Source organism: Schistocerca serialis, chromosome 3 (genome assembly GCF_023864345.2).
Source record: "Schistocerca serialis cubense isolate TAMUIC-IGC-003099 chromosome 3, iqSchSeri2.2, whole genome shotgun sequence".
Lineage (NCBI taxonomy): Eukaryota > Metazoa > Arthropoda > Insecta > Orthoptera > Acrididae > Schistocerca > Schistocerca serialis.
Window position 1 is genome coordinate 121,513,025 of NC_064640.1, and position 27,897 is coordinate 121,540,921.

The 27,897-nt window shown below is 42.5% G+C and overlaps 1 protein-coding gene across 1 annotated transcript in view; it reads right to left on the reverse strand.

Annotated features, from left to right (window-relative positions):
* The window catches only part of LOC126469814 (prolyl 3-hydroxylase 1-like), a 457,757-nt gene that overhangs the window by 107,713 nt on the left and 322,147 nt on the right, over positions 1-27,897 (reverse strand). The window contains exon 5 of the mRNA XM_050097093.1: positions 9,005-9,141. Coding sequence (XP_049953050.1) covers positions 9,005-9,141 — 137 coding nt within the window. The remainder of the gene's footprint in view (positions 1-9,004; positions 9,142-27,897) is intronic.

The window sequence follows — 27,897 nt, forward strand, 5'->3', positions numbered from 1 at the left end:
TTATCCGTTAACCCACAGAGTTTTAAGCCAAATTTTCTCTGAAATTACGCAGAGTGAAGGATCCCTTCGTGATCTGAGACAGCGCATTATTCAACTGAAGTTATCACGCCGGATCAGGCATGAGTTGGAACACAAGCATTTTTGGCGCGTGCAATACCAGCACGAGATCTTGCCTAAGTACACTGATGAGATCCGCACTGCTGTGCTAGCTCTGGGGTTGCAAGTAGTAGAAGGTGTGATTAAGACCATATTAGAAGGCATGAAGGCTGAGGACCGGTTACGTGTGGCTTTTTATAGAAAACTTACCACCTTCGTGGAATTAGATACCTTGGTTACCGAGGTGGAAGGGTTAAGATTTGTTGATGAGCAACGGGAGTAACCTAGTAACTCCATCTCAGGGGAACCAGCATGAGGCCGCGGGCTTTATGCTCGGTAAGGTTAAACACCAGATCTGTGCCAGGTGCGGTGATAGTAGACAGTTGGTGCTGTCATGTCGCCGGCCGGTGTGGCTGTGCGGTTCTAGGCGCTTCAGTCTGGAACCGCGTGACCGCTACGGTCGTAGGTTCGAATCCTGCCTCGGGCATGGATGTGTTTGATGTCCTTAGGTTAGTTAGGTTTAAGTAGTTCTAAGTTCTAGGGGACTGATGACCACAGATGTTAAGTCCCATAGTGCTCAGAGCCATTTGAACCATTTTTTTGCTGTCATGTCCGGTGAAGCACGGCCCACGTCCGAACATCTCACGCCATAAGGCAGCGGCGGAAAAGGTACCCGTCTCATTGTTAAGAACTGCTCTCACGTTAGAGCAGTGCGAAATCTGATGCTGCCTATTGTGTGTGCCAATTGAATAATAGGCATGCATGCTCTCTTTTGGATTCTGGGAGTTCTGTTTCACTACTCGATTATAATTGGTACCTTTAATTTGGGAATTTATGTAGAATACCTCCCCTGCACCCCCCATCACCGATATATCGTGTGGTTAATCGACATGAGTTACTTCTGCTAAGAGAGTTTCGGGGCAAGATAGGCATATCGAATTTTACGTGGCCTGCCAACGTCGCCGCTACTAAGAATTTGTCATTTAACTTGACACTGGGCTGTGATTTGATTGAGCGTACTGGTCTGGTTCCTGATCATCAAGCTCGCGCCTTTTATTTCAAATTTTGCCCTAATGAAAGGATAGCACTGTGTTCGTGTCGCCGCTCTCAACAGATTAGTAATGTGCAGTCGGGGTCGTCTGAGTTTGAGACTCATTATTTGGAACGTGGCGAAGCTAGGCAACTGTTGAGGGTGTTACCCCAATTTCCTGATGTCGCCACTAATAAATTAGGCGTCACTAGTATGATCCGATGTAAAATTCGCTTGGATGACGATATTCTTGTTGGTCAGGCGCCTTTTATATTATCCCCACCCAAGATCAAGATTTTACGCAGGCTAATTAATAACATGATCCGGGATGGTGTCATTAGACCTTCGATTCCTCCCTAAGCTTCACCAATTTTTCTTGTTCTTAAAGCACAGAGTGGCTATTATCGGCCTGTCGTCGATTATAGAGTACTCAACCAGAAAGTCGTCTTGGAATCAGTTCCACCAGACCTTCACAATTGCGTCACCAGGTTCGCGGGTGCCCGTTGGTTCTCTGCACTGGTACTCAATCAAGCCTACCATTAGATATAGTACCACTGACCGAAGATTCCAGACCAGTAACTGCATTTTGTATTGATTGGAGCCTTTGCCGGCCGGTGTGACCGAGCGGTTCTAGGCGCTTCAGTCTGGAACCGCGCGGCCGCTACGGTCGCACGTTCGAATCCTGCCTTGGGCATGGATGTGTGTGATGTCCTTAGGTCATTTAAGTAGTTCTAAGTTCTAGGGGACTGATGACCTCAGATGTTAAGTCCAGTAGTGCTCAGAGCCATTTGAGCCATTTGATAGGAGCCTTTACGTGTTTAATCGGGATCCCTTCGGACTCTGTACGGGCACAGGCCCGTTGTCTCGTCTTTTGGGCCATGGTTTGGGAGATCTTAAGCTCAAATCCGTGTATACAAGTAACCATCTTGATGATGTGGTTTACAGTGTCACGTTCGAGGAACATTTGGACCACTTCAAAGAAGTTTTATTACATCCTAGGGAGGCCGGGCTTATTGTCAAGCCTTCTAAAATTACCTTGGCTCCCCCTTGTATATCTTGGTTTCGGCTCAAGGAGTCAACACTGATCAGGAGCGGACACGTTCCTTGCGTGACTCCTCCCCAACCCCCACCCCCCGCCACCCGCAACTAACAGCAAAAAGGGAGTGGCCAGCTATATTGAAATGGCAAATTTCTTTCGGAAGTTTGTTCCTAATTTCACCCAGTTGGCGGCGGCCTTGAATAACTTGCGCAAGAAAGGTGAGCCCTTCCTTTGGGGGAGTCATCAAACTTCCTCTGAGGCAATTAAAGCCACCTTTAGCAACCCTCCTTTGTTAGTTATCCCGGATTTCGGCAAGCCGTTTATAGTCCAGACCGGTGCATCCAGTTCTGGGGTAGTGGCGGTACTCCTCCAACTACAGTGGCATGCCATCGCCTACACATCGCGCTGCTTACCTCCCGCTGAATTAAAATATTCAGTGTATGAGTGGTATGCTTTACCAGTTCTCTTCGCCTTGGAGGAATTTTAATTCTACCTAGAGCATAGGGGAATTTGTGCTCTAGACTGATAATCAGGCGTTGAGTTGGGTATCGGCCGGCCCCAGAAAAACGGGTAGGATTGCTTGTTAGGCAGTCCGCATTACAGCGTTGCCGGCCGGGGTGGCCGAGCGGTTCTAGGCGCTACAGTCTGGGACCGCGCGACCGCTACGGTCGCAGGTTCGAATCCTGCCTCGGGCATGGATGTGTCTGATGTTCTTAGGTTAGTTAGGTTTAAGTAGTTCTAAGTTCTAGGGGACTGATGACCTCAGATGTTAAGTCCCATAGTGCTCAGAGCCATTTGAAGCCATTACCGCGTTTCGTTTCAAAGTTCATCGCATCAGGGGTCCACAAAACAGGGGGTTGGGAGGGGTGGGGTGTGAGGGGGGAAGGGGTGGGAGCGGACCATTATAGTTTGGTGGTGGTCGGGTTTTCACCTTATAGCTGGTTAATTCCCAGCCATGGGGTCACTAGTGGCCAATCTGCACAACATATTGCCAAAATCTTTGCTGTCTTTGGACCATTGAGCACCCTGGTAAGTGATAAAGCTCCGGCATTTACATCTATGGACTTCTTGAGATTTGTATCGATCATGGTGTGAGGAATGGCTGCTTCGATAATATTTCATTCTAGGTTCCAGAAATGCTGGGAAGTTTCTGTCGAGTGGTTAAATCTTGTTTTTAATACTGCTCAGCAAGAGATCATCAAAGTCACTCCGGCCTCATTAATCCTGGCCTATCCGATTAAATTTTCCGTGAGTAATCTTTGGACTATTGTCGAGCGAGTCACCTTCCAGACCATCCAATATAACTGGGAGAGAGCGTGGCACAATATATAGCTCGCTCATAGGCGTCAGACGCGTAGATACAATTGTGGGAGGCGCGAGTACAAGGGGAAAGTCAGAGACCGTGTGTTTGTGAGTAGGTTTAACGTCGGAGCCAAGGTTTGAACAACCCTTTCTAATAATCTGGCACACCGTTTTACAGGCCCATGAAAAATTTTTAGAGCCCAGAGTCCAGTTAATATCTTGATCCATAATGAATTGACAGGAAGATCTCTAGAGACACATTTTAGTCATATATTAATATGGAGCTGGTATCTGTACAGTTACCACTGGTGATCTTGCAGCTCTTGAAGAATGAAATTACAATGAAATCAGACCTTTAGCTGCTTGCAGGCGTTGATAAATATCAAAGGGGATAGTTGAAAAATGTGTGCCCCGTCCGGGACTCGAACTTGGGACCTCCTACTTACAGACGCTCTATCCGACTGAGCCACCGAGGACACAGAGAATAGTGCGACTGCAGGGAGCATATAGGTCCGCCCCTGGTAGCTGAGTGGTCAGCGCGACGGAATGTCATCCCTAACGGCCTGGATTCGATTCCCGGCTGGGTCGGAGATTTTCTCCGCTCAGGGACTGGGTGTTGTGTTGTCCTTATCATCATCCTTTCATCCCCTCCGACACGCAAGTCGTCGAAATGGCGTCAACCCGAAAGACTTGCGCCAGGCAAACGGTCTACCCGACGGGAGGCACTAGCCACACGGCATTTCCATTTCAACGCCCGTAAGCAGCTAAAGGTCTTATTTCATTGTAATTTCATTCTTCGAGAGCTGCAAGATCACCAGTGTACAGATACCAGCTTCATGCAGATAAGGCTTACCGGCCAATGATCTTCTTCAGTGCGGATGCACACAGATTTGCCCGAACTCTTATGGGAATCGGTAGATTGACTGCCGCGAGTTATGAGTATGGTGGGCAGGGGGCACTACGTCCCTGAAGTCGCACTATTTTCTGTCGGGGCACGCATTTTTCAACTGTCGCCGTTGATATTCATCAACGCCTGTAAGCAGCTAAAGGTCTGATTTCTTTGTAATATCACATTTTAGTCAGATTAAGGAGGGTAGCTAGCCCCATCTTTACCTTCTGGCCTTGGTGCCAAACTGCAGCGGGGCGGAGGATGAGCCATGTGGGCTCAGCCTTCTATGAATTTCGCCCCTCGTTGACGATCTTTGTCTGGATAACTTTGAAGGAAAACTGGTGGAGCAGTCAGTGGGCACAAAAGCTGCTAAGCTGGAAGGTTTTGGGGAGTGAATCTGTGGTGTGGAGAGCGAGTTGGCCGGGGGCGCGAGAGGTTTGGAGTTCTGGATGGTACACGAGAGAACGAATTGACTTCTGTGAAGGCGCTGAGCATGGTTTTGAGTGCCCGTTATCGCCTGCCCTGCGAACTGGTTTCCGTGAGTGGGCATGATATTTTGGAAAACACACCAGCGACTTGGAGTTTATTTGGCCAGTTCGATGCTAGTGAAGGTGGCCCAGTCTCTTGCAGGCTTAAGGATTGGAAGGATGGTGGCCATCCTGGCCAAGTTAAGCAACTTCTGTGTATGTCCTTACCTCTCGCTCTTCACTCCCTCTCCCGCTGGGGTTTATGGACCCAACACTCATAAATAATAGAAGTTGTTAAACGCCATTTGTTTAAAATCTGATGAGTGAATTATGGCTAACTCTAGCTGCTTATTCAGTGACCGTTAATTATTTTTTAATTCTCTATTATGCTGTCTGCTAAATGACCGTGGGTTCAAAATTAATGGTAGCTGTTTATAGGTCTTTTCCTTAAAATATGATCAGTGAATTTTGGCTAAACGTAGCTGCTTAATCAGTGTCTGTTAATTGTATTTAAAATTCTGCATTTTTCTGTCTACTAAATTACAGTGGGTTCTTAATTAATAGCATCTGTTAAAAATCTGTTTGTACTGTGTTTTATCCGGAATAAAGTGAAAATTTGTTCCTTGCCAGCAGCTAGCTGACGGTAAGTCATTTATATTATTCTATGGCTTTAACAATGACACTAATGTCATAGACATGAAGAATAAAATTAAAATCATCTGAAATATTTAATGATTTTTATTGATAAGTGGATCTAAAGGGGCAGATCTAAATGTGCAGACACCTAGCAAAGGTTGATTTTACTGGTGGACTTCAAAATTTTCGCCGTCACCTTGTGGGAAGCATTATAAGACGGAGTGCGAGACCCAAGTAGTACTATATAGCGAAATATACACGCAGTCGCCGGCCAGAGTGGCCGAGGGGTTCTAGGCGCTGCAGTCTGGAACCGCGCGAGCGCTACGGTCGCAGGTTCGAATCCTGCCTTGGGCATGGATGTGTGTGATGTCCTTAGGTTAGTTAGGTTTAAGTAGTTCCAAGTTCTAGGGGACTGATGACCTCAGATGTTAAGTCCCATAGTGCTCAGAGCCATTATACACGCAGTCACCCACCAAAAACTTGCGGAACACGTATTACGAAGAAATACATATGTTTTGCGGCATGTGAATGGCCACAGCGTTCTCACCGATCAGTGGAGATGGAGAAGCTGTGATATGTAATGACGTGATAATTGCAGTAATTAACTGATATCTAAACTGTGCGCACGTGTAATATGGGAAGAGATTATCCGTCACAGAACTTATGGTACTTCAGTATGAGATTCTGTAAAATTGTTTGATCAGTGTTGGGTTTCAATGACAATGTGTGTTAACTCACGCTTACGGATAATACTTATTCTATCTTCTGCCCATTGTTCTCAGTCCTGCCGGCCGGAGTGGTCGAGCGTTTCTAGGCGCTACAGTCTGGAACCGCACGACCGCTACGGTCGCAGGTACGAATCCTGCCTCGGGCATGGATGCGTGTGATGTCCTTAGGTTAGTTAGGTTTAATTAGTTCTAAGTTCTAGGGGACTGATGACCGCAGAAGTTAAGTCCCATAGTGCTCAGAGCCATTTGAACCATTCTCAGTCCTCATAATTGTCGAGTCTCTGTATGGAGTGAAAATATGTTGCTGTGTTCTTTTATAGCCCTCGATTTCTTTGTGTTTGTCAATGTGGCTATCAGTCTATTATTTCTGGCGCCTGAAAGTTTTCATAGTAAATACTTATTTTCCGACTGAATATGATGAGTGTAAATTACACTGGTGAGTCAAAACATTGTGACCACCTCCTTAACAGCGTGTTTGTCTGGCTTTGGAACGAAATACATAACTGATTCTGCGTATCGGAGATCCGACAGTTTGTGGGTAGGTTTGTGAATGCATGTACCATTAGGTCATGTAATTCGCGTAAATAACGGGCCACTGATTTGCGTACGCGGTGATGGCGCCCGGTAGCGACCCACATAGGTTCCATAAGAAAGCAGCAAACGAATTTGGTCGTCTGCTGCATTCCTCAAACCACTGTAGCAGGGTTCTGGCTCCGATATATGGACAATTATACTGCTGAACGTTGTCGGGGAAGACATAAAGCTTGAATGGATGCAGCTGGTTTGCAGCTGTCAGCATGTCTTCGATTACTACCACAGGTCCCCTGCAAGTGCAGGAGAATGTCTCCCATAGCATAATACCGCTCCCACTAGCCGGAGTCCGTGGCGGGCTGCACGTTCACCTCGATGACGGCGTTTGTGGAGACGACCAGCGACCTAATGTAGCAAAAATGTAATTCACCCGAAGACACGTTTTCATTGATCGACGGTCGAATCCCGATGATCCCCCACCCACTCCAATCGTAATTGACGATGTTGTCGGGTCAGTATGTGAACAGGTTGGGGTGTTGTGCTGCGAAGCTCCATGTTCAACAATGTACGATGAACGGTGTGCTCCGAAACACTTGTTCTCTTTCGGCAGGGATACCACAGATCACCATCTGTCCTACTTTACAGAGCGGACAAGTCTGCGAAGCCGTCGTTCTGTGCAGAGTTTTGGATGTCCAACCATTTAGCGCTTAGTGGTACAGGGTTATTACAAATGATTGAAGCGATTTCACAGCTCTACAATAACTTTATTATTTGAGATATTTTCACAATGCTTTGCACACACATACAAAAACTCAAAAAGTTTTTTTAGGCATTCACAAATGTTCGATATGTGCCCCTTTAGTGATTCGGCAGACATCAAGCCGATAATCAAGTTCCTCCCACACTCGGCGCAGCATGTCCCCATCAATGAGTTCGAAAGCATCGTTGATTCGAGCTCGCAGTTCTGGCACGTTTCTTGGTAGAGGAGGTTTAAACACTGAATCTTTCACATAACCCCACAGAAAGAAATCGCATGGGGTTAAGTCGGGAGAGCGTGGAGGCCATGACATGAATTGTTGATCATGATCTCCACCACGACCGATCCATAGGTTTTCCAATCTCCTGTTTAAGAAATGCTTCTGCTTTAGCCTTTTCCGTAAGATTTTCCAAACCGTCGGGTGTGGTACGTTTAGCTCCCTGCTTGCTTTGGCTCTGAGCACTATGGGACTTAACTTCTGTGGTCATCAGTCCCCTAGAACTTAGAACTACTTAAACCTAACTAACCTAAGGACAGCACAAAACACCCAGCCATCACGAGGCAGAGAAAATCCCTGACCCCGCCAGGAATCGAAGCCGGGAACCCGCGCGTGGGAAGCGAGAAAGCTACCGCACGACCACGCGATGCGGGCCTTGCTTGCTTTATTCGTCGACTTCCGCGGGCTACGCATGAAACTTGCCCGCACGCGTTCAACCGTTTCTTCGCTCACTGCAGGCCGACCCGTTGATTTCCCCTTACAGAGGCATCCAGAAGCTTTAAACTGCGCATACCATCGCCGAATGGAGTTAGCAGTTGGTGGATCATTGTTGACCTTCGTCCCGAAGTGTCGTTGCACTGTTATGATTGACCGATGTGAGTGCATTTCAAGCACGACATACACTTTCTCGGCTTCTATCGCCATTTTGTCTCACTGCACTCTCGAGCGCTCTGGCGGCAGAAACCTGAAGTGCGGCTTCAGCCGAACAAAACTTTATGAGTTTTTCTACGTATCTGTAGTGTGTCGTGACCATATGTCAATGAATGGAGCTACAGTGAATTTATGAAATCGCTTCAATCATTTGTAATAGCCCCGTAGTTTCATCATCTTCCTAACCCTTTCCGTTTATGCTCACAGCAGCAGCACGTGAACATTCGACCATCTTCGCCGTTTTCGAGTTACTCGTTCACAGGCTGTGCGCTATAATAAGCTATCCTTTGTCAACGTCGAATATCTCAACGGATTTCCCCATTTGCAGCCCATATCATCGCTAGGGTGATCCCTCGTCCGTGTTACTTCTGTTACGCGTCACGTGCCCACAACACCACCAATAGGCTATGGTCGTAATGTTTTGACTTAACAGTGTGCATCAGTATGTGAAATGATTCATCCTACACCCAACCGGCATTGCAAATATATCACAATAAATTTTTTGAAACCTGAAAATCTACATTTTAAAGTTTTTGAGGATCGCACAGATTTGAATTCTTTTGTGGGAAATTATTCTATAGATATATTATTTAAAACTTACCTCCCGTGGTTTAAAAAAATCTTTTTCCACTTTCGGCAAACTGAGATAATATTTCTTATTTTGCAACATAGTCTCGTCTGCGGGACTGAAGAGCAGATAGGTAGCAACTGCCTCGCATGCTTTCCTCATATCACCAACTAGAAACAAGATCAAACATTAAAATTCACTCTTAATTTCCTCATATCACCAACTAGAAACAAGATCAAACATTAAAATTCACTCTTAAGAAAGGAGATAAAACTACCTATAAAATACGTAATTAGAGAAATTCTGAACTGATACATGGGAAACTCATAACTTCTTACTCTGTACAGAAGTGTCGTTCCTTTTAACGTTTGTATATTTTCATTTTTAACTGTACGTGAAATTTATGTTCTTAAAGTGGTTCAGAGTATTGTGTTGTTAACAGAGAAATCTGCTATTGTTAAGCAGCAAATTTACAAAATTATAACGAAACACATTTTTGCAACATTTCTAATAAAACTTAAAATCTCATGCATAAATATAGAGTGCCGGCCGCAGAGACCGAGCGGTTCTAGGTGCTACAGCCTGGAGCCGCGCGACCGCTACTGTCGCAGGTTCAAAACCCGCCTCGGGCATGGATGTGTGTGATGTCCTTAGGTTAGTTAGGTTTAAATAGTTCCAAGTTCTAGGGGACTGATGACCTCAGAAGTTAAGTCCCATAGTGCTCAGAGCCATTTGAAGCCATAAATATAGAGGACAAAATCAGCCATATTGAAGCAAATAGATTATAGGCGGGTGCATTATCATGATGCAAATGCCAATTTTTGCTTTCCAGTACTTATCACTGTCTCATTATCAAGTTCTTGTATTGTGATACGATGTTCGCGTAAGAACCACGAATATGTTGTTATTGTGGTCTTCAGTCCACAGACTGGTTTGAAGCAGATCTCCGTGCTATTCTATCCTGTGCAAGCTTCTTCATCTCCCAGTACCTACTGCAACCTACATACTTCTGAACCTGCTTAGTGTTTTCATCTCTTGGTCTCCCTCTACGATTTTTACCCTCCACGCTGCCCTCCAATACTAAATTGGTGATCCCTTGATGCCTCAGAATACGTCCTACCAAGCGATCCCTTCTTCTAGTCAAGTTGTGCCACAAATGGCTGTTTTCCCCAATTCTATTCAGTACCTCCTCATTAGTTGTGTGATCTACCCATCTAATCTTCAACATTCTTCTGTAGCACCACATTTCGAAAGCTTCTATTCTCTTCTTGTCTAAACTATTTATCGTCCACGTTTCACTTCCATACATGGCAACACTCCATACAAATACTTTCAGAAACGACTTCCTGATACTTAAATCTATACTCGATGTTAACAAATTTCTCTTCTTCAGAAACGCTTTCCTTGCCATTGCCAGTCTACATTTTATATCCTCTCTACTTCGACCATCATCAGTTGTTTTGCTCCCCAAATAGCAAAACTCGTTTACTATTTTAAACGTCTTATTTCCTAATCTAATTACCTCAGCATCACCCGATTTAATTCGTCTACATTCCATTATCCATGAATATAAGAATAGGGATATTAGGGCTCGTGCGGAGGCACACGGACGGACGTTGCCCTCGCTCCGTTTCCGAGTGGAACAGGAAAGGCAATGACTAGTTGTGGTGCAGGATATCCTCAGACATGCACCATACGGTGGCTTGCGGAGTATGTACGTGGTGGTGGTGGTGGTTAGTGTTTAACGTCCGTCGACAACGAGGTCATTACAGACGGAGCGCAAGCTCGGGTTAGGGAAGGATTGGGAAGGAAATCGGCCGTGCCCTTTCAAAGGAACCGTCTCGGAATTCGCCTGAAACGATTTAGGGAAATCACGGAAAACCTAAATCAGGATGGCCGGAGACGGGATTGAACCGTCGTCCTCCCGAATGCGAGTCCAGTGTGCTAACCACTGCGGAGTATGTACGTAGATGTAGCTGTAGATCTATATCTAGACGTGGACAGTGTCATGTTGGATTGTTATGGGTTCGACTGAACGCGGTTCGCTGTCCACTGATGTGTGGCCATTTTTGCCGGCCTGTGTGGCCGAGCGGTTCTAGGCGCTACAGTCTGGAACCGCGCGACCGCTACGGTCGTAGGTTCAAATCCTGCCTCGGGCATGGATGTGTGTGATGTCCTTAGGTTAGTTAGGTTTAAGTAGTTCTAAGTTCAAGGGGACTGATGACCTTAGCAGTTAAGTCCCATAGTACTCAGAGCCATTTGAACCATTTTTTGTGGCCAGTTTTATCCGTGAGTTGCTCATGGCATCGTCCCCGAAGGGCTGTTGAGTCTTGCGAATGGTTTCCTCTTGAATATCACTCCACAATTTGTTTCATCGTTTTACAACTTACTGGAATACGAAGAGCGCTCGCTACACGTCCTCACATGTAGAACGATTGCCAGCGACTGCCACTTTCTCCTGGCGGGAAAAAAATTCACGATTCCACATGAATGTTTCCCAGCGTACCTCCATTGAAGTAAGTCTCCCACGCTTCGTTGAGTTATGAGGGAAAGAATACAGTTCAATGCGTTTTGAACACATCTCGTATTTAATTTTGAATGTGTTTTATTATCTTAAAATAGTTTCCCTAATAACCTAACCACAGGTAACATGTACAATGTATGTAGTGCACCATAAATGGATTAAATCTGTTAATAAAGAGAGCGATAACTTCATATAACATCTAAAAATAGTAACGATCTTGTTGTAGCTGCAGGCAATAAAAATTAATACAATAAAGAAAGAGAACTTAATAAAAATCCAGAAGTTGGGTTCCACCGATAACCGAGCGCATTTTTCCGTAAATATTATACGATGCCGCTTTAAACTCTTTTATACGAACAGTGACAAAGAGGAGTCAATAATGACCCAGTAGAAAACATATCGTACATGTTTCTTCATCGTGACTGTTACAAGTTACGATCAAATAGTCTCAACTGTAGACACAGAAAAGGGCAGTTTCTATTCAGTGGTAGTATAACGAAAAACTGAAATTTCTCTAAAACAGAGACCGCTTACAGGGGATCTACATCAAGTTGGATTCACTAGGTTACAAAGAACATTAATAATATCACAAACTTTCTGCAAAGTCTACACTGACAAAAACGTGAAGAAAGACATATAACATCTCGAGATGGATGACCTACACAGATAAAGAAGATTTTCAGTGTACATGTAAAATGAAACTAATAATCATTCCTACAGAGCCATAACTTGCAGGAATAGGAAATAATGAAATGAACATCCACATAAAACGGTGTAGGGCAACCTTTCGCATCCAGACAGTCTGAGTAGGATTACTATGTATGCTAGATTTCAGGTATACCTGACTATGGGGCTGAGACTCCAAAACCGTGGTAGTGTATAGCGACTTCTGTCATACAAGACTTCGATCAATATGGAATTTTACAACTTTGGTGAACTTGTTTGCCATGAACTTGTTGCAGAACAGTTGTCAATGTTCCAAAAATAAAAATTTATGCTATTTAGTATGTATGATCTGGACCATTTTTCGTCATCTACGTCTGCATCATGGGTGACATCATCACTCTTATCAGTGACGTCATCGCTCTTACTGGGGATATTACCCTTATCAGTAGTAAGCCACTCCCCTCCTACCTCCTCTCCCCTCTTATTATCTGCAGCCAGTCATAGTAGAGTATTAAAACGGAACAACCAACGAAACATCCAAGATAGCCGGAAAAGCCCAATTGTGTTAGTGACAAATTAAAAACCATGTCTTTCTCCTCCTATCTCCAACCAATCACGCTGCAGCACTCCTTATGTCCACCAAATCATAACGCAGGCTTAAAAATGCAAAATCCAAGATGACAGAAATAGCTCAATTATGGTAATGGAAAGCTAAAACGTCCCTTTCCCCATCTCCTCGCGGGATTAGCCGAGCGGTCTGGCGCGCTGCAATCATGGACTGTGCAGCTGATCCTGGCGGAGGTTCGAGTCCTCCCTCGGGCATGAGTGTGTGTGTTTGTCCTTAGGATAATTTAGGTTAAGTAGTGTGTAAACTTAGGGACTGATGACCTTAGCAGTTAAGTCCCATAAGATTTCACACACATTTTTTCCCCATCCCGCCCCCATTTCCAGCCAATCATAGCACAGTGTTAAAAATTCAAGTTATAGGAAATGTTTAACTCTGCTTCATAGCCTACCCCTTTCTCTCTGTGTCCAACCAGTCAGAATGTATTAAAGTGACGCGTAAAAATGGCATCAGATTACATTATTTCCGACATGCACATCGAGTCATGCCCCATCCCCCACCTTATCTAGAGCCTAGAGAATAGGGCTGCATTAAAAATTCCAGGACAGTAGAACTAACCCTATTTTCTTAGTGGGGAATTTAAAACACTCTCCCACTTCACTACTCGTCATCCCCAGCCTATTACAACGCATTTTTAAAAGTCCAATATGGTGGAAATAGTCAGTTGTGTTAGTGTTAAATCTGAAACCCCAAGGAGCGAGAGTGTGATATAAAACTGATGGTTAGAATGGTGTCAAATTACACTATTTCTGACATACGCATCAAGTATGCCCCTTCCCTCCAGCCCTCTTATATCCAGTCAACAAAAATATCAAATGGTTCAAATGGCTCTGAGTACTATGGGACTTAACTGCAGTGGTCATCACTCCCCTAGAATTTAGAACTACTTAAACCTAGCTAACCTAAGGACAAGTCACACATCCATGCCCGAGCGGTCGCACGGTTCCAGACTGAAGCGCCTAGAACCGCTCGGCCACTCTGGCCGGCTAACAAAAATATCCAAGAAGATGGAAACAGACCAACAGTGCTTTATACCTTACTCTCCTCCTCTTTACAACCAATCAGATTGTGGAATTGGAAAATGGTGTCGGATATGGAGGAAAAGATTATGTAACGTCAACTTAAAAGTCAAAGATATGCTTTATTTACTTAAAAAGGTGCACAAAAACAGCATAGTATTCCAGCTCCGTCTCCTCTTCTCCAATCAGAGGCTAGTATTAAAATGATAAAGCCAATTACAGTATAGCTCTGTCTGAAATATCTGAATTATTTATCAAAAAAACATCCCACACCTCTGTCTCCTCTCTCCTCCAATCAGAGCCTAGTATTAAAAATGGAAGTCCATAAAAAAGTGGTCCCATATGAGCTGTGCTGAAGAGTATCCTGAATTACATATAAAAAAATATGTCACATACCTTCCTTTCCTCCAGTCAGAGTCTACTATTATTGTTATCTGAAATAATTTTCAAAAATATGTCATATTAACTGAACTGCATAAAAACTGACGAACTATGTTTTCATTTCTGACTTCCAAGAAAGCGTTAACGCACTAACTCACACTCAAATCGGTAAATTTCATTTGATGCTTTATAGCATTCCCTACGGAATATAGAAATGAGTATATAAAACATTATCCGTAAATAATTTAAAAGATCAACATATGCTTATAAAATATAAATAATGAATTAGGAATTAGGAATACGCAGTTGCAAAAAATGAATTTTATCTTAAATACCATCTTGTAAATCCTGCAAATGCGAAACAAAATCAACTGCTGTTTTGTATCCCAGCTACTTAATGTTACCAATAGATGGTTCCACTGTTAAAAAGCGTCAAATGTTCGATCACTGTACCATGAGTTGCTCTCCTTGTCACCAACAGGTAACAACACTGGTAAAAGCGTTCCAAGTTCGACCTATGGAGCACACTTGGTTTACATCACAGAAGAACCCTTAAATTAATTGTTTCCCATATCTATGATACTTGTCAAATGTCGCAACATTCTAAAATATCAGCATTTTTTATACAAAAAGTGTAATATTTATGTTGATTATCACTATGTTCGCATCAAGTTGTTTCCCACACACATCCGCCTATAAATCACAATGGAGAACTCTAACGCATGCATCACAGGGAGGGGAAAGTGAAGATAATGTATCACTAGAAAAATATGATCGATAGCAATTTGTTGTAAATGTTGGGACCTAGTTGAGGTTAAGCACAAAACGTTGTAGGGCTCAAATTAATTACTTTATCTCATCTCTGATGCTTGTCAAACGCCACAATATTCTGAAATTGGTCAGTACTGCAGGAAAATGTAATGTTTACATTGTAACACTATCTAAGTGCATAAAGTGTATTCCAGCTGACAACGTGTGCTGTCATCACCTAACGCTCTTTTCATCATAAATTTAGAATAGTAGAAGGAAACTGCATCACAAGAAGAAGTGCAGTCGATGGCACTTATTACACAAACTACTCCTGCATTCGGAAGTATGGCTCGCTAAAAACTGTTAGAAGTAGCACGACACGCACAACATGATTTTTAGTGAAAGAAGGAAGGAAGAATGTATTCGATTTTAGGAAGGAAAAGTTGTTTTATTACGCCGTATTACTTAATTGCAGAACGACATGCACTGATGCATTGTTTATACACACATCATGAGAGACAGTTTAAGGTGGTAACAGTGAGAGATGCAAAATTTCTAAAGACAATGACTGATCTGGTATCACCAAAGTAAATGAAATTATTTATCACTTATGGCACTCTATATGTCCTCTCTCATAATTTTCACTACATTATAACTGTCTATATTACTTACTAAAATAGTTATACGATGCATGTTGGCAATACTGATAAAAACTATTAGGCTAAGCAGCACTCGTAATACATACATAAGTGATGTTATATCTAAGTCTGCCAGTACATAAAAAGAACAACTCTATTTTAACAATAGTGATTTTTTTTCAGAATTAAGGGATTTTAAAAAAGTTTAACAGTCGATTTTATATGTCAAAACTGTTCATTGATACTAAATTCAATTCGAAAAATATGCTCTTACCGTACCTAAAACAAGATTCTGCCATTCTGTACACGAGGAAAAGGATAGGTGTCCACTTAAACGCAAACAGCGGTCTGTCCGTGGCAAGAGTAGCACTTCCATCTCTTCCTGCAATCAAATTTTACCCAGGCGGGTACTGTGAAATGCCCTTGCAGTCACCTGTTGTTCAGATGACGAAGGACTTGCTGCTTTCGGGTTATCAGCTGTTACAGCTTCTTGAGGATTTGCAGGAAGTTCAATGCATCTTTCATTGTAATTAACATGTCTTTATTCTGACATTCAGTCCCTACAAAATCTTTACACTTAACAAGAAATGCACGCAATCACTTAGGAAACGACTGAGCTCGTTCAATCCATGGATCGTCCGATTCCTCTCAACGTTTCAACCCTTCACAACAATGGAAACACACGGTTTGATCTTGGCCACCAACATAAACGGAAGTCAGCTTCATTGAGTTTGTCTGGAAGCAGCTTAATAGCTAATGAAGAATAACTGAAAGACAATAGTCTCGCCTCATACACTAATGGGAAAAAAATCGAAACACCAAGGTCGAGTTGTGCGACATAAACGAAAGTTGGCAGGCGCGTTTCTACATGTGAAAATTATGTCTATTCTGACTTCTAGCCTGTCGCATAAGAGTGGCGCTGCTATGATGATGCAAATCAAATTTGCTTTATATACACGCTGTAACGGTCGTAAGCGTTAGTGACCTTTGAGACTGGGCATGATGAGCTGACGTTAGTCAAAAATGCCTTTAAGGCGAAAAAGTCACCATTGTAATCAACTCGCCGAGTTTGAACGATGTCGTGTAACAGGGCTACAAGAAGCTGGATGTAGCTTCTGTGATTATGCAGAAAGACTTTGCAGAAATGTAGCCACTGTACACTATAGCTGCCATTTACGATGGTGAGCGCAGCGATCTTCTGTATTTAAGAGGTGTAGTATCGCTTCATCATGTTAGTTGTTTGGACGTCAAGTCGGTAACAGCGTTAGAACAGTTCACAACCAGTTGCCTCGTGTTATTGATTCCACAGCGTTAAAGTAAGTACCATTTCGTATCACATAGTTGTTTATCAACGATTTTAAATACGAGGGCTATCCACAAAGTACATTACGTTTTGGAATTAAAAATAAATAAAGTATTGGAAATTTTTTATTATATACAGATGAAAGCCACACTTCAATACTACTTTTCTACATAGTTGCCATTTAAATTAAGGCACTTATCGTAGCGATGGACAAGCTTGGAAATTCCTTCGTCGTAAAATTCGGCCGCCTGCGCCTTCAACCACGTGGTTACTTCTTGAAGCTGTGCGTCGTCATCAAAACGCTGCATAGCCAACCACTTCTTCATTGCTGGGAATAAGTGGAAGTCGCTCGGTGCCAGGTCGGAACTGTACGGCGGATGAGGAAACAACTCCCACTTAAAAGATTCGAGAACTTCACGAGTGGCATTTGCCGTGTGGGCCCGGGCGTTGTCGTGAATCAGCAAGATCTTTGAGCCCAACTTTCCCCTGCGCTTGTTTTGTATTGCTCTTCTGAGGTTGTGCAGAGTTTGGCAATACCTTTGAGAGTTTATTGTAGTGCCTCCTTCCAGGAAATCCACAAAAATCGTATTTCTACCGGGTTACTGATTAACCACGTGGTTGAAGGCGCAGGCGGCCGAATTTTATGACGAAGGAGCTTCCAAGCTCGTCCATCGCTACGATAAGAGCCTTAATTTAAATGACAACTATGTAGAAAAGTAGTATTGAAGTGTGGCTTTCATCTGTATATAATAAAAAAAATTTCCAATACTTTATTTATTTTTAATTCCAAAACGTAATGTACTTTGTGGATAGCCCTCGTATATAGAGTAATAGCGGTCAACCTGTAAACTAACCTACTCATTAGTATGCAGGGGAGTGGCAGCCACACCGAGCGAGGTGGCGCAGTGGTTAGACACTGGACTCGCAATCGGGAGGACGACGGTTCAATACCACGTCCGGCCATCCTGATTTAGGTTTTCCGTGATTTCCCTAAATCGCTCCAGGCAAATGCCGGGATGGTTCCTTTCAAAGGGCACGGCCGACTTCCTTCCCCGTCCTTCCCTAATCCGATGAGACCCATGACCTCGCTGTCTGGTCTCCTTCCCCGAAACAACCAACCAACCAACCAGTGGCAGCCACACAAAGGGGGACTGGTGGCCACCCATGGAAATGGTGGCCACCCATGGAAATGGTGGCCACCACCTTGGGGGAGGGTAGCCAACCAAAAGGAAATGGTCGCCATCTAGGGTAACGGGGCCACCTAGTAGGGCATAGTGGGGGAATGGTGGCCACACAAAGGAGAATGGTGAGCACCGTATAAAATGTTCGTCATTGTCTTTAAAGGATCAGTTTTCTTCAAGTCTGAGGTTGGTAGAATACAATAGTTTTTTGGTGGGCAGAGCATTTGTAGTACCGCGTTTTAACGCTAGGAGCGCATAGCGCGAACATTCCAGAGTCAGTAAATCGAATGCCCTCGCTAAAGAAGGCCAGGACTACTTTCGGCATAGGTTACAGTCACGTGTTTTGTGTGATTGCGTTTTCGCAGTGACTGATTTTCCACAATAGCGTGAGGTGGTGAAAAAGTGGAACAGAAACTCTTGAAATGTTAAAAACGGTGTACAAGGACGATGCTAGAGTGAAAGTTCAAGTGTTTGAATGGTTTTCCCGTTTCAAAAATTCTGAAATGTCCGTTGTTGACAAACCTCGTTCTGGTCGTCCTTCCATGGCCCAAACACATGAAAAAGTTGAAATCATGGACGAAGATCGACAACGGAAATTGTGGAGCTGCCGAGAGTGACATGGAGTTCATTGCAGCGAATTATGACAGAAGATTTGGGAATGAGGAGGTGGCTGCCAAATTCGTCCCACGACTGCAGACTGCTGAACAAAAACAAGGTCACATGGAAGCATGCTGTGATTTGAAAGAAGAGTCCCGAAATGATCCAAACTTTTTTCGAATATTATCAAAGGTTACTTACTACCCTTTGTGCTATTCTTACGATACTCAATCCAAGCAGCACCCAAGACACTGGAAGACTTCAAATTCACCTCGTCCCAAGAAAGTTCGTCAGGTGAAATCGAACATTAAAACAAAGTAGAGTTGGTTTTTCGATGTGAGAAGAGTCGCCCATTCAGAATTGTTCACCGGGGGCAGACAGTTAACCATGTTTTATACTTGGAAGTTTGAAAAAATTGAGCATCAGTGTGCGGCGAAAGCGGCCTGATGTGTGACAGTCATGTGACTGGTTTTTCCATCATGACAATGCCCCTGCTCACACAGCTCTGTCTGTACGTCAATTTCTGACCAGAAATTGTATGACCTCCGTTCCTCACACCCCATACTCGTCCGACCTCGCCCTGCGCGATTTTTTTTTTGTTTCCTAGAACGAAAGGAGACATGAAAGGAAAGCGGTTTGCTGATGTTGCTAGGGTGGAAAAAAAATAAGACGAAGACACTGTCAAGCATCACTAAAGACGAATTTAAACAGTGTTTTGAAAAATGGTAATAAAATATTAGACAAGTGTACTAGTGCAAGCGGGGAGCACTTTGTAAGGGATTGAAGATTTGTGCTTAAAACGTGAATAAATAAGTTTTTTTCTGGAACCCCCTCGTGTAGAAATGAGACAGACAAATTAACTGGATTGCAGCAGATTTGAAAATGGCAAAACACGCTGTTGCTGAAGGGTTATCGAATAGAAATACTGCTGAAAATTTTAAAATACCTCATAGCACACTGCGAATCATATTAAGCAGTGGAAATGAATCAGACTCGAGATTAGGAAGGAAATGTGCACACCATATTAACACACCTGACGTTACAGTATGTTTAAAGAAACAATTTCCCATCCGACTCATTGAGCAAAAATATAAAATAACAATGTTTATCATTATAGTTTCTTATTGCCACTTAACAGAGATATTATTCTACATTTTAGATCATAATCCATCCGTGCCCAGTACTGGATATCAAAAATCGCGTCAAATTTTGGCAGAAGAGATGAATATGTGCTTCAAGAAGCCCATACTTCACTTCCAATGAACCCTGCCTCTCAGAGACTGGGACAAATATTCCAAAAGACGAAAGGCGAAGACACTGAAAACATTGTATTTATAAAGGCAGAACTTAGAGAAGAATAAGACGATGATGGTGATTACAAGGAGGGAAATGATAATGATTAGATAATGATTACAATGAGAGATGTAAAGAAGAAGAAGAGGAAGAGTTCGCGATTGGAAGACGATCTATACTAATAATAAAACTGTAAAACTGTCGTGTCTGTCTGTTTGAACAGACTAATCTCGAAGACTACATGGCCAATTTTCATGGTGTTTTCACTGGTAACTTGAAAAAATCTTGGGGTAACGTATAGGTTTTATTTCATCAAAACCGGATCACGGAGAAAAAGATATCGTAATTTAATTTTCACCTAAACTCGTAATATCTGTGTGTTTGTTTGAATACGCTAATCTCGAAAGCTACTGGACGAATTTACATGGGTTTCTCACAGATCACTTAAGCGTAGGTTGGCGCAACAGACAGGCCTTATTTCATCAAAATCGGAACATGGCGGAAAAGTTATCTTAAGTTTTCTCTAAACATGTCTGTTCAGTTTAGTAGTGAAAACGTTTCATCATCGCGGCATAGTACACCAGTGAACTAATAGATGGCGTTATTAGTTTTTTTACTCAGTGACGAAAGTATTTGCAGAAGTTTACATCAGTAGCAGTATTAAGTGCCACGACCTTATCTTTACGAATGCAAACTAACAGAAAACTTACTTGGCTAGGCTATATGGTTTTACTAATTTTCGCTTTGTGTATTAATAACTTAACGACATTGATTTGCTTGTTTCGATAGGTTTTATTTATAATAATTGCTAGGAAAAACAAATTTATTAAGTTTGGTTTGTGGCTAGATGCTTCTCATTACATTTTGATTTCGTTTTATTTACGAAAAAATGCCTAGAAAACTGTCGAATCTTTCTGACTGCACCAGTATGGCTGAAAGACTGAGGACTATGTAGTCTCAAGGATCCAATGAAGATCATGAGGCGAGTCTTGCCGCGACTGGAAAACATCAGGCTTTGACTCGCTCTTTATAAACTCCTTCTGCAGGCGAGGCGTGACGCACTATCTCCCTCCTCGGAACTCTTCACTCACAGAGGATTAAAGTTAGTTCTCTCCAATGTAACATCAGAGAAGCAGAAATTTTGAAGGTAAGTGGTTCAGGCGAGTGAAAATTTACACCCTGAATCCCGCTTATTCCTAGCAGTTTGCAATTTCCCTTTAAATGTGTACTATTCCCAGTAAGTTTCTGAAATGCCATGATCATAAACAAAGCACAAGGCCAGACAGTGTGTGTTGCGGGTGCGGATCTTAGTGTTAGTTGCTTTTCGCACAGCCATCTCTAAGTGGATCACTTCCGCGCTAGTGAAGCAAATAAGCTCTTTGTCCTTGTCTCCAGTCATACTACTTCAGACATTGTATACAAAGAAGCTTTGTAAGCAAAAAAGATAAGTTGCACATGTACGAAAATTAGAGCACAGCTGCAAATAAATACTGTAATGATCTCGATGTCGACTGGACGTTAAATCCAGTCTTCCTACAAATAAATACCCGGGCAACGCCGGGTTTCTCATCTAGTTTTCAATAAATCATTAGTAGATATCAACCGGAATAAACAAGTAGCGCAATTAGTATTGCAATTGTTGAGAGCTTTTGACAACAGTCACCTGTGTAAGATTAGTTTCCAATAGAGATGGGAGTGCTACTCTTTCCCTGCAGACACACTGCTGTATGCACTAAACATGCGTTTTTCCTCTCCTCAGCGGTTCTAGGCGCTTCAGTCTGGAACCGCGCGACCGCTACGGTCGCAGGTTCGAATCGTGCCTCGGGCATGGATGTGTGTGATGTCCTTAGGTTAGTTAGGTTTAAGTAGTTCTAAGTTCTAGGAGACTCATGACCTCAGATGTTAAGTCCCATAGTGCTCAGAGCCATTTGAACCATTTTTTTTTTCCCTCCTCACGTACAGTGTGTCAGACTCCTGTTTTAGCTACAGTTTTGTCGTAATAAATTCAGTATCATCAAACAGTTTGTACATACAGAATCGATTGTTAATACACAATTTTGTGAAGTCTAAAAATTAAATCACTATTGTAAAAACAATATCTTCCTTTTTTTTGTACTAGCAGATGTAGGTATAACACACTTGAGTAACTTACAAGTGCTGCTTAACCTATGGTTTTTGTCAGTAATGCCAATACGCATGCTGCAAGTACCTGAATAAGTAATACAGATAATTTAGATGCGGTATTAAGTGTGAGAAATCGCACATATAATATCATAAATGATAAATAATTTTATTTATTTTGGAGGTGTCAGCCCTGTCATTGTCAGTGGAGATGTTACATCTCTCACTGTCATCATTTTTCATCGTCTCTTGTGCGTGTGTGTATAAACAATGCATGTGGTTTTGTAGTTAAGTGATATGTCGTAATCAAATACCTAATTCCCTTCCAAACTCGAACACATTCTTCCTTCGTTCTTTCCTTCCCTAAAAATTGTGTTGTGCGTGTGGTACTTCTTTTATGACTGCAGGGTTTTAGCAAGTCATAGTACCGAATGCAGTAGCTGTTTGTGTAATACTTGTCATGGATTGTATTTTTTCTTCTGATGCATTATATTTGCTCCCCTGCTAAATTGCCGTTAAAGAAATAAGACTGTGATGATAGTACACTTTATCAGATAGAAAACACTTCACGTATTTAGATACCACTGCTACGTCAACATTACATTGTCTTGCATTACTCATAAATTTTAGCTGTACGATGTTGTGGCATTTGACAAACAGCATAGACGAAATAACGTAATTTGAGCCTTACAACGTTTTGTATGTAACCCCACCAAGGTCCCAACGTTTGCAGTAACTGCTATCGATTATATTTTTCTAGTGGTACATTAGGTTCTCTCTCTCTTCCCCTGACTCATACATTAGAGTTCAGAATCACGCTGTATAGACGGATGTGTGTGGAAAACAGTCATCATAAACATCACATTTTCTGCACTTAACATGTATCCTGCAGAAATTTTAGAATATTGTGACATTGGAGAAGTACCATAGATGTAATGTAAACAAAGTGTGATCAATAGCTCGAACTTTCAATGTTTTTATCAGTGTAGACAACTGGCTGGATGCACCTCGTGGTACAGAAATCAAAAGACAGTGCGTGTTCCTGTATATTGGACCCCTTTTTGGACCAAGGTAAGTGATTTTAGGACTTTATGTAGATTATTCTTATTCCTAGTATCGATACTATGTTTGAGCTATTGGTTGGAAATAGATATGTATTACTTGCAACAAATTTCCTTAAGGAATAAATAAACTGAGAAGCAGTGGTTAGAATACAAATTTCCTTGAACAGGTTTCTACATGATGTTCTTAAATTTACACCACAAATGCTTCTTATCACTCGCTTTTGCACCTTCAAAACTTTTGCTCGGTTTGATGAGTTGCCCCACAATATGATCCTATATGACATAATGAAATGAAAGTAAGGTAAGTATGCAATTTTTTAATATTTATATCTCCTACATCTGACATCATTCTCACTCCAAATACAGACTTGTTTAGGCACTTAAGCAATTCTGTGGTATGCCCTTCCCTACTGAGGTTATTATCGAGTTGTAATCCCAGAAATTTAATGGCAGTGAATTAGCTTTAAATCACTTACTAGTGTCAGTAAAAATGTGATTAGCAGCTATTTCTAAATCTGTACTTGACTTGCTACTTATTGCAATGTTTATATCATCTGCAATCAAAGCAAACTTAGCATCTGGCAATGTAACAGATGAGAGGTCCACTCCCAAACGGCGTGCGGGAAAAACGAACACTTAAATCTTTCCGCGCGAGCTCTTATTTTATTATGACGATAATTCCTCCTCATTTAGGTGGGCGCCAACAAAATATTTTCGCATTCGGAGGAGAAAGGAGGTGATTTAAATTTACTGAGAAGATCCTACAGCAGCGAAAAACGCCTTTGTTTCAATAATTGCCAGCCTAATTCGGCGTATTATCTCCGTGGCACTCTCCCCCATGTCTCGGAATAACGCAAAACCAGCTGCCCTTCTTTGAACTGATTTGATGTCCTGCGTCAATCCTATCTGATGCGGATCCCAGACGGCGCATTAATACTCCAGAAGAGGACGGACAAGCGTAGTGTAGGCAGTCTCTTCAGTGGACCGGTTGCGTTTTCTAAGTGCTCTTCCCACAAGTCGCCGTCTATGGTTCGCTTTACCCACAACATTCTCTACGTAATCGTTCCAGTTATGTTATTCGTAATAATAATCCTTCGGTATTTATTTGAATTCACAGCCTTTAGATGTATGTGATTTACCTTGCAACCGAAATTTAGCGGACTCCGTTTCGCACTCATGTAGATGACCTCACACTTCTCATTATTTTGAGTCAGTTGCCACTTTTCGCAACATACAGATACCTTTCTAAATCATTTTGCAATTATTTCTGATCATATGAAGACTTTACAAGAGGTAAATGACAGCATCATCTGCAAACAATCAGCTGCTCAGGTTGCCTCGTAAATCGTTTATGTAGATCAGGAACAACAGAAAGCCTAGAACACTTCGTTGGAGAACGCCAGATATCACTTCCGTTTCACTCAACGACTTTCCGTCAGTTACTACGAACTGTGACCTTTCTGACAAGAGATCCTGAATCCAGTCGCACAACTGAGACGATAGACTGTAGGCACGCACTGTGTTTAGAAGTCACTTTTGAGGAACGGTGTCAAAAACCTACTGGAAATCTATAAATATGGAATCTATTTTATATCTTCTAACGATAGCACCCACTAATTTAGTGAATAAAGACCTAGTTGTGTTTCACATGAATGATATTTTCTGAATCTGAGTTGGCTATTTGTCCACAAATCGTTTCTTCGAGGTAATTCATAAAGTGCGAACACAGAATACGTTCCACAGCAAATCGACGTTAGAGATATGGGCCTGTAATTTAGCTGATTACTCCTATTTCGTTTCTTGAGTATTGGTGTCCTTTTCAACTTTCCACTCTTTAGATACGGATTTTTCTCCGAGCGAACGGTTGAAAATGATTGCGAAGTATGGAGTTATTGTGTCAGCGTACTCTGACGGAATCCTAATTGGTGTAAAATCTGGACAGGGGTAATTGCCTTTATGAAGTGATTCAAGCTGCTTCGCTACAATGAGGATGTCTGCCTCTAAGTTACTCATGCTGGTAGCTGTTCTTGATTCAAATCCTGGAATATTTGCTTCGTCTTCTACGAGGAAGTAATTTCAGAAAACCGTGTTTAGTAACTCTGGTTTAGCGCACTCTCAGTGGTAACATTACCATTGCTACCATGCAGCTAAGGTGCTGATTGAGTCTTGCTGTTGGTGTACTTTACGTACGTCCAGAATCTTTTTGGATTTTCTGCCAGATTTCGAGACAGAGTTTCGTTGTGGAAACTAGTAAAGCATCTCTCACTGAAGACCGCTAAATTTCGAGCTTCTCCAAAACTTCGCCAATCTTAAGAATTTTGCTTTCTTTTAAATTTGGCATGCTTTTTCCGTTGCTTCTGCAACAGTGTTCTGACCTGTTTTGTGTGCCCTCGGGGATCAAATCCATCTCTTATTAATTTATTTGGTATATACCTCTCAACTGATGTCGATACTATTTCTTTGAATTTCAACCAAATTTGTCTGTGATTACGTACTCAGACTGGAAGGAGTTGAGGGTGTCTCGTAGATATGCGTCAAGCGAATTTGTATCAGTTTTTTTTAAATAGATATATTTTACATTTTCTTGGTGAATTTGGATCTTAGGATATTCATTTTTACTGCAACGACCTTGGTGTCACCAATACAACTATCCATTATGCTTCTCCCTATTTGCTCAGGATTACTTGTTACCAAAAGTCCAAGTATGTTTTCGTAATCATTTACAATTCGAACAGGCTCCTGAACTAATTGTTCAAAATAATTTTCTGATAAAGCGTTCAGTACAATTTCGGACGACGTTTCATACCTACCACTGACTTTAAACATGTATTTTCGCCGACATGTCGAGGGTAGATTGAAGTCGCCGCCAACTGTAATTGTATGAGTGTGGTACCTACACTACTGGCCATTAAAATTGTTACACCAAGAACAAATGCAGATGAAAAACGGGTTTTAATTGGACAAATATACTAGATCTGTCATGTGATTACATTTGCACGCAATTTGGGTGCATAGATCCTGAGAAATCAGTACCCACAACAACCACCTCAGGCCGCAATAACGCCCTTTATACGCCTGGGCATTGAGTCAAACAGCTTGGTTTGGCGTGTACAGGTACAGCTGCCCTTGCAGCTTCAACACGATACTACAGTTCATCAAGAGTAGTGACTGGCGTAGTGTGACGAGGCAGTTCCTCGGCCACCATTGACCAGACATTTTCAATTGGTGAGAGATCTGGAGAATGTGCTGGCCAGGGTAGCAGTTGAACATTTTTTGTATCCAGAAAGACCCGTACAGGACCTGCAACATGTGGTTGTGCATTATCCTGCTGAAATCTAGTGTTTTGCAGGGATCGAATGAAGGGTAGAGCTACGGGTCGTAACACATCTGAAATGTAACGTCCACTGTTCAAAGTGCCGTCAATGCAAACAAGAGGTAACCGAGACGTGTAACCGATGGCACCCCATACCATCACGTCGGGTGATAACGCCAGTATGGCGATGACGAATACACGCTTCCGATGTGTGTTCACCGCGATGTCGCCGAACACGGATGCAACCATCATGATGCTGTAAACAGAACCTGGATTCATCCGAAAAAATGACGTTTTGCCATTCGTGCACCCAGGTTCGTCGTTGAGTACACCATTACAGGCGCTCCTGTCTGTGATAAGCACATAAGGGTAACCGCAGCCATGGTATCCGAGCTGATAGTCCATGCTGCTGCAAACGTCGTCGAACTGTTCGTGCAGATGGTTTTTGTCTTGCAAACGTCCCCATCTATTGACTTAGGGATCGAGTCGTGGCTGCACGATCTGTTACAGCCATGCAAATAAGATGCCTGTCATCCCGACTGCTAGTGATACGAGGTCGTTGGGATCCAGCACGGCGTTCCGTATTACCCTGCTGAACCCATCGATTCTAAATTCTGCTAACAGTCATTGGATGTCGACCAATGCGAGCAGCAATGTCGCCCCTTACACGAGGCATCACAACAACGGTTCACCAGGCAACGCCGGTCAACTGCTGTTTGTGTATGAGAAATCGGTTGGAAACTTTCCTCATGTCAGCACGTTGTATGGGTCGCCACCGGCGCCAGCCTTGTGTGAATTCTCTGAAAAGCTACTCATTTGCATATCACAGCATCTTCTTCCTGTCGGTTAAATTTCGCGTCTGTAGCACGTCATCTTCGTGGTGTAGCAATTTTAATGGCGGGTGTATTTGTAATGAGACTCAAATTTTCTTTGAACTGATCAGCAATTGTACCATCATAGTCGGTAGGACAGTGAAAGGAACCAGTTATAAATATACTCCAGTTATCAAGTATAACTCTACCCATACTAACAAACAGGAACTATCTGCTTCAATTTCACTAGAAGGTTAGCTACATCTGATAGCAATAAACACCAAAGACTGTATTTAATCTGTTATTTCTGAAAGCAGTTAGGTCGTCTCTAACAATTTCCTGTGGCTTTAGCCAGCTTTACGTGCCTATAAAGATTTGAGGAAGATTGGAGGATCAGGCTCTTTATTAGCGCTTAGTGTTTTGGTTCTTTCCGAACACATCTACAACAATTTAAAACAACAATAACGAGTGTTGCCAGGTATACCCTTGTCCTGTGTTTGGCATCAACCCGTCTAGAATGACAAACTTTCTGTAGTATCCCGAGACCCTCTAACCTAAAAAGAATACAGAGTCCCTTCCCTACAGCCCCTGCTACCACTGTAGCTGCTTCCTGTGGGTAATTGATCCTTCATCTATTAA